The sequence below is a fragment of the Archocentrus centrarchus genome, chromosome 11 (assembly GCF_007364275.1).
Source record: "Archocentrus centrarchus isolate MPI-CPG fArcCen1 chromosome 11, fArcCen1, whole genome shotgun sequence".
NCBI classification, from domain to species: Eukaryota; Metazoa; Chordata; class Actinopteri; order Cichliformes; family Cichlidae; genus Archocentrus; species Archocentrus centrarchus.
In genome coordinates, this window is record NC_044356.1 from 24955911 (window position 1) to 24967080 (window position 11170).

General features: G+C 40.5%; 1 protein-coding gene across 1 annotated transcript; it reads left to right on the plus strand.

Annotated features, from left to right (window-relative positions):
• The first annotated feature begins 3274 nt into the window (after positions 1-3274).
• Positions 3275-9709, plus strand: LOC115788059 (sodium-dependent neutral amino acid transporter B(0)AT1-like). The gene is made up of 12 exons (XM_030740942.1): positions 3275-3470; positions 4894-5034; positions 5168-5305; positions 5393-5574; positions 5666-5776; positions 5861-5973; positions 6067-6195; positions 6696-6852; positions 6928-7132; positions 7234-7393; positions 7934-8096; positions 9527-9709. Exons 1-12 carry the CDS (start codon positions 3275-3277, stop codon positions 9707-9709), a joined length of 1878 nt encoding a protein of 625 aa, XP_030596802.1.
• Positions 9710-11170: the final 1461 nt, after the last annotated feature.

The following is an 11170-nucleotide window of genomic DNA, read 5'->3' on the forward strand; positions in this document are numbered from 1 at the left end:
ATTGCTTTTTCTGTTTTTAAGAATGCACCTGATTGCTAGTTTGACTTTCCTAAAGGTTTTTGCTGTCTCTCCGATAGATGGACCTCAACATTATTGAAGCAGTGTGGGATCATCTTGACAGAGAACAGATCAAACGTCAGCCAACATCCAAAGAAGAACTTTGAATGTCCTTCAAGAAGCCTTGAGAACTATTCCTGAAGTCTGTTTAAAGAAATGACAAGAAAGCTGTCTCAGAGAGTTCAGGCTGTGAAGAAAGCTGTAACTGTTTGTAGAGTCCATCCTTAGTTCCATAAGTGACCAGAATATTTCTGCAGTAATGTTGTCACAGTGTTCTTTCATGAGTTATAATCTAGCTCCAGTTTTACCTTTAAAGGTACTTATTGCAATCAATAAGATTTTTTTTTATTCTGTCCACTAGGGAGGCAATGTTTTATCAGAAAGTTTTAGTGTGGTTACCCACCCATGTCATAAGAAATGAGTATGTCAGAGGGACAGCTCAGGCTGAGTAGGTTTTAAACAAAGTCAGATGGTTTGAATATGTGCAGTGGAGGGATAGTGGCTTATTGGACAAAGGATGCTAAACATGGAGCTGCAGGAGGAAGAGAGGAAGACCACAGAGAAGATTCATGGATGTAGTGAAAGAGGACATGTAGAAGGTTGGTGTGACAGAAGGGACAGGGTGAGATGCAGACAGATGATCCACTGCGGTGACCCCTAAAGGGAGCAGCTGACAGAAGAAGAAGAAAGTAATAAGAAACAAGAAGATGTAGAATTTGCTCTATGACTGGGGCGGTGTGTTGGTTAGCACTGGTTAGCACAGTCGTTTTACACCACTGACAACAGTATGAGTTCAAGCTTCCTGGGTGGTTGGGGCCTTTCTTTGCACACAGTATTTTGCCCACTCACTAGTTAATGACTGTGGCTTTAATCATGCACTGCAGTGTGTGTCATTTTCTGCCATTTTCTCTCTCTCTCTCTATGTCTTTGAATGGATGTGTCAAGAGAGTGAATATGAGTGTGAACAGCAAGAACATCTACGTCATACTTAGTAGTTATTCACTCGTTCATTATTGCTTCAGGATTACTTTATTGTTATCTACTGTTTCTGTGTCCCATAAAAGTGAAGCATCAGTGTCAGCAGTTATTCAGTAGTCCTTCATTATCTTTACAATTATTTCCTTAAAAGTAAAGCAGAGACAACATGAATCTCAACATGCGTTTTCATCATATTCAGATCAAACATACTGAAGATGTGTGTAATTTTTGTATGATTAAAGTTCAGTTTAATTTTAAGATTTGCGAGGAAATGCAAGAAACTAGTGTTTGTCTGTGTTTGAGCTAGTGTTTATGTACATGTTTTATTTATCGATAGCTGGCATGAAAAGAGAATTTCCTAAAGCATAAGAAACAAAAACTAACCACCTAACAAGAAATATTAGAATAATGTGAAGTATGTTGCATACTGAACTTTGTCTCTTGCGCTTTAGGTTCGTAATTGCCAAACTCTGTCCTTTAATGATTTACAATAATAATGATAAAAGCAAGATACATTTCCGCATGACTTAACTGTCCCTATCTGACTTACCTGATTGTCTTATATAATTACTGAACCCAAACTGTCATTAGAAGGTCACTCTGTAGTATGAGCACACCACTACATCTAAATAAAGACTTTGCTATAAATGGACGATTAAGGGTTTAGGAAAGCAGAAAACTCTTTGGTCTACTTTAAAAACAGCACCATTGTACAACATTTTAAAAATACAATAAATTAATCATTGTCTTTTTGGGAAACATTATACTTATAATACTATTTCCAGTTTGAACAAAGATTTCTATGCATAAAATAACAGATAACCATTTATCATCAGCTGTCTTTGAATAATAAACTGTGTAATGTTGAGTATTCAGGTACATGGGAAGTACCTGGCCAATCATCGGTACTCTTTGTTTGGTAACTTAAAGAAATCAGTGAGTCATAGAGCCCTGATGTGGTCCTCTTTTATATAAACCCAACCATTTTAATCTAAGAAAAACTGCAAGCATTGCAGCCAAGAAAAGAAGACGTACTTCCTGTAGTTTAAACAGATGTGAATGCTGTAACAAAGGATCGCACATATCCAATCATGGCCAATCCAATAAAAAGTTTTGCAAGGACAAACATTTATGCTCTTTTATGTTGTCATATCAAGGACAATAAAGGATAAACTCATACATTTACTTGAAAAATATCACATTCCTGTCTGTTGGGCAACATACAGTATAATTAACATTTGTGAATTCACCTTTTACAAATGAAAAAGTTCCATTTTATGTATTTTTAACATTACCTTAAATCAGTGGTTCTCAAATCCAGGCCTTGTGGCCCAGTGTCCTGTTTTAGATGTGTCTCTGCTTCAACACACCTGAGTCAAATATAGAAGTCATTAGCAGGACTCTGGAGAACTTGACTGCATACTGAGGAGGTAATTCAGCCATTTGATTCACCGGGCCAGGAGGTCTGGATTTGAGGATCATGGCCCTAAATGTAGTGAGTGAGTCCAGCACAATGCTCTATGTGGGCTGTAACTCAGTTTTAAAACACTGGTGGGTGCTCACGTCTATTTCATATTAACTACAAAGTTGTTGAAAACAGATAATAAAATATGAAGTTGAGGGTGAAGTTTTGAACATGTGAAAGTGGTTAATGGATGGATGGATGGATGGATGGATGATAGTAATGACAGAGCCACCATGATCATTCCTGTCCCAAAAGACTACCACCCTGTAGCTCTCACACCAATAGTAATGAAATATTTTGAGCCACTGGTCATGCAACACATCAAGAACTGCCTCCTTGAAAATCTGGACCTTCCTACCTTCCTACCTCTCACATGACTCCTTTTGAATTCTTGGAGCAACAACTGTGAGCCCTCACTTGCCATTGTCACCATCCAAGACTGCACATCAAAGTATCCTGCAAAGTTCATTTACCCCCTTATCAGCCCCAGGAAACAATAAGACTTCTCCATAAGTGACTGGGTTGCAAAATGGGATTAGGAGGGACACCCAGTGTCAGCAGATTAAAACACTGAGAGCTACCATGCCACTGTCTAATGTTTGATTACATTTTGTGACTTATAAAGTACTGACAGAGTGCACACTTGCTTATCAGTGAATTGAACCAGATAAAGTAAAAGATCATAAACTTGTTTCAGCGTAGCTAAGTGCTTATAGTTAGACCTCACTTCAACTTTCCAGAACGATAGTAACATCTCCGTTTCAGTGGGTTACCATGAGACTGGTTTTTTCTAACCCAGGACTGGATCTCAGGATCCCTAGCTATGCGGATCTGGAAAAGATGGAGAAGGAAGATGAAGACAGGCCCAAGTGGGACAACAAAGTTCAGTACATCTTAACGTGTGTGGGCTTCTGTGTTGGGATTGGAAATGTATGGCGATTCCCTTACTTGTGTCAAAGCCATGGAGGAGGTAAGCCCAGATGAAAATGGCAAAGCATCACATTATCTCTATTTCCAGTTATTATTATTTTTTATTACAGCATGGTGGAGGTTCCTGGGTATTTTAATGTTTTCCTGGAAGGAGCAGAATTAGCCATGATTTTAAAAAATTACAAAAAGGCTGTGAATGGACGTTTTGCAAACTACCAATTATTTGACACGTGGAAGATTCTGAAACACAGCAAAGCTACACAAGGCGAACGTACTGTTTGGTAAATGAAAGCTACTTTTGTACCTCAAACTAAAATGGTACCAAATACAATACAAAAAAGTTGCATGCCATTTTTTTAAAGGAGCTTTGTTTTAAGGAGTGCATATTTCTTTCAAATAAATAATAGTAATAATAAATAAATAAAAAACCTGCTCATGGAAAACAGAAATAAATGTCAGCTTCGCACACCACGTCCATCAGTCTTGGCTTGAAAACCCACAAGTAAAAGCACAGATTTATTAGTGGAGCTGTCAGTGTCATGTATTTGCAATGGTATTGCCATCTCAGGAGTCAAGAGTTTTATCTGTGATAATACTGTTGCTGTTTCAACATTAAGTAACAAGAAGCTCAAGATCCTTCCTCACCAGAAATGTGACATTCCATGTCCCAGTCACCAGCCTCGATAGCCAGGGCTCGATCCACCAAGGCCTCTGCCCTCGATTGCAGCCCGACACACACTGGACCTAGCACCTCCTGTGGGTGGTGGGCCTACAGGAGGGCAGGCCCATGTCTCCTCTTTGGGCTGTGCTCAGCCAGGCCCCATGGGGGAAGGTCCGGCTACCAAGCACTCTCCCTTGAGCACCCTCCCCAGGCCTGGCTCCAGGGTAGGGCCCCAGTAACCCCATCCCAGGCAGAGTAAACTATTCCCTTGAATTGCCTCTCGTATGAGTCGTCTAAATCACTCTTCGTCTGGCCTTTCACCCAGGACAAATTTGCCTTGGGAGACCCAGCCAGAGTGCAAAATCCCCCCAACAATATAGCCCCTGGGATCACTGGGACATGCAAACCTCTACATCACAGTAAGGTGGCAATTCGCAGAGAAAAAAACTGTATAAACAAATCAATCATGCACAGAAATTTTAATGGAACTTCAAAACTGATTAGTGCACAATGGATGCTGTAATAATAACATAATAACAGCAAGGCAAATAGACAATGGAGGCAGGATACCAGGTATCTTGAAATTTGACAAAGATGGGTGCAGGAAGGGAGAGCACACAGATTATAAATGTAGGTGTAAACATAACAAACCCATCCAATTCTGCCTACAAACTATTCACACACAGAAGGGACTGTTTTAAATTACATTCAACATCCAAACTTTATTACACTACTGAAGCATTTACAGATTTATAATATTGAAAAGGACTCTATAATTGTGTTGCTGATCCACATGTTCCAGGTGCCTTTTTGATTCCCTACATCATCCTGCTGGTGCTAGAAGGACTGCCCCTCCTGCTGCTGGAGTTTGGCATTGGCCAGCGTCTCAGGAAAGGCAGCGTGGGAGTGTGGCGGGCCATCAACCCCTATCTGACTGGTGTTGGTAAGTAACAGACTCTGCAACCACTTGCCCATGGAAGGGGCAAAGGAACTATTGATACTGCAGGAATACAACGCTGTTAATGGAAACTTGGTTCTGTGAAAGTGTGACTTTCGTTCACGATCCTTTCCTACAGGTATTGCCTCCATGCTGGTGTCTTTATTGATTGGATTGTACTACAACACATTAATAGCCTGGATCATGTGGTATCTCTTTAATTCCTTTCAAGACCCACTGCCTTGGACCCAGTGTCCTCTCAATGAAAATAGGACAGGTAGTTGAAAAGACACACACAAACAGACACGCTCAAATCATGTTAGTTATCCAAACTCTCGTAAGTGTTGACTTTATTCTTTTTCAGAATTTGTATCAGAGTGTCAACAGAGCTCCACCGTGGACTATTACTTTTACAGAGTGACTCTGAATACTTCCACCTCAATATCAGACTCTGGAGGACTCCAGTGGCCCATAGTGATCTGTCTGTTAACTGCCTGGACAGTCATCTGTATCTGTTACATACGGGGGATCAGTACTTCAGGAAAGGTTTACTGAACCTGTAGTCAAAGACAACCATTACTTGATCAGTTTCATCTCTGACTATTTAATAATTTTTTATATTCTTTCATGACTTCAGGCAGTGTACGTCACAGCCCTCCTGCCTTATGTAGTGTTGGCCATCTTCCTGATCCGAGGACTCACTCTTGAAGGAGCCATGAATGGAGTAAAATATCTCTTCACACCAGATGTGTGTTTCACATTTCAATCATAAAAAACATTGCATAGTGATTTAATTCAAAGTCACATCACACTATATGTCTCCCCTTTGCAGGTGGACGAGCTGATGAATCCAACAACTTGGTTGGATGCAGGTGCCCAGGTCTTTTACGCCTTTAGTTTAGCATGGGGAGGCCTGATCTCCTTTTCAAGCTACAACCCTGTCCAGTAAGGCACACATTGAAGGTTTATGCCTTTTACAACTACACGACAGTTATGCTAAGATTTGACTCGCTTTAATTTTTCCTTTCTTTCTCCAAGCAACAATTGCATGCAAGATGCTGTGATCCTGACTATTGTGACTGGCCTCACCTCAATCTATGCTGCCACAGTCACCTACACTGTCATTGGCTTTAGAGCCACTGAGAAATACAACACCTGTATCAGTGAGTGAGTAGCCACAAAAGACTGGTTTTCCTAGACAGTATTCTATCCATCTATCCATTCTTTTCTGCTCAGCCAATTGGAGTAATAATAGATATGCCAAAGAAGGGCGGGTCTGACTATGAAACCATTCGCTCATCAGCCAAAGACTTGTAATTGACAAGCCATTAGTCAATGAGTGATAGTAATTCTATTATTATTATGTAATTTTCCCATAGACTTGTATAGGACTGGAAGTCTTTTTGCAGCCACAGCTATCGCCATCTGGTGGCCTTCAGATTGAATGCAGCTTTAAGGCATTTCCACACTGGCTTCATTTTTCTGAAACAGAAGCTAAACAACTAGCTAAACAAGAAGATTTGTCAGTATTAGTAATATTCAAGATTCCTAAATTGCATTTCTGCAAATGCTTTTTCATCCTTAGCTCAAACTGTAAAAATGGTAATTGGATAACTAAAGCTGATTCCTATAATTACTAATCTCATCCATAAATAATGTCTTCCTAGAAACATCAGGACATTACTGAATGCATTTGAACTTCCTGAAGACACCATCACTTCAAGCAACTACAACGCAATCCTTCATCATCTGAATAGCTCCTATCCTGATACTGTTTTTGGACTCAACATTAAAACCTGTGACATGCAGAAACTTCTCAGTGAGGTGCCTATTTTAATGAAGATCTCTCACATTCTTGTGTTATTATTTTTTATTCTACTCTGCTTTGTGTTTGTTCAGGGAGTGGAGGGAACAGGTCTGGCCTTTATTGTCTTCACAGAGGCCATTACCAAGATGCCGGGTTCCCCAGTCTGGTCTGTCCTGTTTTTTGTCATGCTTCTCTGTCTGGGTATCTCAACCCTTATTGGCAACATTGAAGGAGTTGTGGTCCCCTTGAAAGATTTGAATGTCTTTCCTAAAAAATGGCCCCAAGAAGCACTGACAGGTATTCTGTTTTGGAGACAGAGCAATCAACACATCAGCCTGCAACCCTAGATAAATGGATGGATTCTCTAGAGCCTTTGTTTTTGTGCATGTGTGTTTCAGGAGTAACATGTCTTGTAGCCTTCATCATCTGCCTCCTGTTTGCGCAGCATTCAGGATTTTATTGGGTAACTCTCTTTGATAACTTTGCTGGATCCATCCCACTGCTGACCATTGGACTGGCTGAGATGATAGCTGTTGTTTATATCTATGGCATCGACAGGTTAGTGCGCAAAGTTTATGTATTTTTATACAGTATTGTATGAATACTGTACAGCCTTTTACAAAAGTACCATATAAAGCAGCCACACATCTATGAACTCTTGAACAGAAAGTCCTGTGACTGTGTTTCATCAGGCTGTCATCAGTCTTTATGTATGTAGCACAACTGAGCAACAACTAAATATTTAAGAGGCTCTGTTCTGCTCATTTCCAGCTCCACCTTTTTATGCTTGAACTCTAATAGAGTGGCTTTGTATGATTCACAGTTAAATACAATCCTTACTTATCTTATATTCATCTGTGTTGCAACCCCTCACAGTCTGAAATGAGCTTTGCTTTACAGGTTGCAACTTGATTGTTCATTGATCTTTATGTCGTTATGTTTTTACTTTAATGTGAGTCTTTCGGGTCTGTCTTCTTTGTGTTGCTACCATTTTGGACAGAAAACTCCTGTGTAGCAAATAATCTCAGCAAGGTACTTGGGGTTTTTTAAAAATAATGTTATACATCATAATTTAATTGAAACCCTCTTGTGTCACAGGTTCAGTGAAGACATAGAGTTCATGATTGGAAAGAAGCCTTGCATCTTCTGGCAGGTTTCATGGAGATTCACCAGCCCTCTCATCCTCCTGGTCATTTTAGTTTTCTACCTGGTGACTCAAGCCCAACGAGAACTCACCTATTTAGTCTGGGACCCCAACTATGTAAGCTCACAAACCCACTAATGACTCCCCCAATCTTTTTTCCCCACATACTGATCAGTCTCAACTTGTAGCACTACTGGTGTTGTTGCAGTAATATTGCAAAATAGTCCAACAGGCCTATTTACAAGTTGGTCTGATAGAATAATGGTTGCGGGTTCCTTCGACTGTCTTGCTGAGTTCAAAATGTTCTGTCAGCTTCCCCCTGTTGGCATCATCATCATCACTAGCTGAGTGATACCACAGATGTGTGAGCTAGACCATTCAAAGAGTTGCCATTGGGTCAGGATGTGTTGGTTTGTTGCAAACTGGCTCTGGCTGCAACTTGTTTAATCATTCATCCAGTTCCATCACATAAGCTTAAGCGAAATTTAGCTGATTTCTGTGGCACATATCCTTTGTGAAAACACAAATTGTAGGTATCCTGATCCATGGTGTGTTGGGTTGTGTGTTGACTCTGGCACATTATATTCCCATCTAGACTACATTATGGCACCAGCTGAGCTTCACATGCTCAAGATGACCAGTTGGGAAAACCCTCTTTTCACGATATCATGATTATCAAGGCAGCACACTGGTGCAGCAGTTAGCACCGTCATCACCACCATCCACAGGGACCTTTCAGGGTGGAGTTTGCATGTTCTGCCTGCGCCTTCATGGCTTCCCTGATACTCCAGCTTCCTCCCACAGTCCAAAGACATGCATGTTAGGATAAATGGTGATTCTAAATTAATTGTAGGTGTGAATGTGAGAATGAATGGCTGTTTGTCTCTTTGTGTTGGCTTTGTGACAGACTGCCAACCTGCCCGGGGTGTACCCCACCTCTTGCCCTATGACAGCTGGCACTAACAGAGTCATCCATGCAGTGGATCCTGGATCTTTTGGCGGTCCTGTTCTGGCCCCAGAATGTTTGACACCCCCGTCCCACGTCATAGACATTATATTGGTGAAATTTTGCCATGGAAATTATATTTCCCACGAAAGTGATGCTCAAAGTTGGTTATAGAAAAATTATTCAGAATGAAAACAAGAATTTGGCTTTCGATCGTAACACTTGGAATTGGTGCAAAATTGAGTTGGTTTCAGAGTTTTTATAGAAAAAAAAATCTTTTTCAGCCCTAAACATTTAATGTAGCTAATTCATGCAATTAACAAGTTATGAGAGCTCAAAAAAAAAAGAAGTGATTAAAAAAGACACCAAATTTCATATACCTCAAGGGCCTAACCCCTTTTTTAAAAAAAAAAAAATCAGCTGATTCTAAGGGATTCTGAGGGTCCAGATGGGGGTATGCATTGACTTACCATGTAATAACCCAAATACAATCTATACTCATACATTTACAGCAGACGCATCATTGATCTGATGGTAAACATTAAAACTGTAATGGAAACGTGCTGCCTGCTTGCTCATTGTGCTGCTTTGTGGTTTACAGGAGGAGTTTCCAACTCTGGCGTCAGTACCTTACCCTTCATGGATCAACGTGGTCATCTTTCTTTTGGCAGGAATTCCCAGTCTGACAGTGCCTGTCTATGCCTTGTGCAGGCTGGTTTTTGTGTGCTGCAAGAAAAAGATAAAGTCCAAGAAAGACATTAATCAAATCAATGCATTTGCCTAAACAAGTGAGAATACAGAAAAATGCAAATATATTTAATCTGTTTAATGTAAGAAAGTTATTGAAATTCTAGTGTTTTGCCTTTTCATATTCATATACAGCTTTTTCAGAAAAAAACATTTCACTCTTGTAGATGCACTTTGATAAAATACCGTATTTTTCGGACTATACGTCGCTCCGGAGTATAGGTCGCACCAGCCAAAAAATGCATAATAAAGAAGAAAAAAACATATATAGGTCGCACTGGACTATAAGTCGCACTTTTTTTTGGGGGGGGGGGGGGTTGATAGAATCCGAGACCCAGAGCAGAAATTCCATCTTGAACGGCAATTTAAAATAATAATGGATTAAAGAACAGGACGAACACGGTTACGCCTACGTTATGCTAACGTAGCACATTCAGCTACATGACGCACAACGAACACGTGTTCGGTATGTTAACGTAACATTAAGTTATTCAGATAACCATAGCATAAAGAACATACTAACAAGTTAACCAAACCATCAATCCATTGAATTCTTCATCCTCGGTGTCACTTCTAAACAATTCCGTACACTCCGTAGACGAAGCGCCGCTTCCTCTTCTGTGTCGCGTTAGTCAGACTCGTCGTCAGCTGCAGTTCCAATTATTCCAGCCTTTCTGAATCCCAACAGGATGGTTTGTCACTGAAGCCCATGTTTTCTTGATCCATCCAATGACTTCCAGGAAAGTTGGGTGGCGCATTCTCCCAGTTGCCGTTAAGCTGTGCTCCCCGTCCATCATCCACTGCGCCCACAGGTTACGCAAGACTGCCTTAAAGCTGCAGTTCACGGAGATGTCAAGTGGCTGGAGTATTTTGGTTCATGTGTTATAAATGTCACATATACGTCGCTCCGGAGTATAGGTCGCACCCCCAGCCAAACTATGAAAAAAAGTGCGACTTATACTCCGGAAAATACGGTACTCACATTTCTGCTCATGTTTTGTGCAGTTTTTGTGGTTGCCCTAAAAAAAATAACCTATCTTGGTATATGAATGCAAATTTATGTAAGTTTTGCCATTTGATTATTGTTGTGTTATTGGAGGAATAGGTGCCTGGATTTTAACTGTCCAGTCGAGTTGTTCAGACAGGTAGGTGATGGACAGCAGCAAAAGTGGGGGATCTGACAAAGTGATTGGTCAGGTACACCAGAATTAAAAAAGAAAAGCACCTCACTAAGCAGACATGGTGCACAACAAGTAATACAGGGATGTGTGTGGATTAAACAAACCAGAAACAGTATAATGTGTTCCTAGGAGGATATTATACAGAGCCAGGATAAGAAACAACTCAAATAAAACTGTATGTTTTTATTTGACCAAATGGCCCTTCCATGACCCCATTTGGATGGATGGATGGATGGATGGATGGATGGATGGATGGATGGATAGATGGATGGATGGATGGATGGATAGATGGATGGATGGATGGATGGATGGATGGA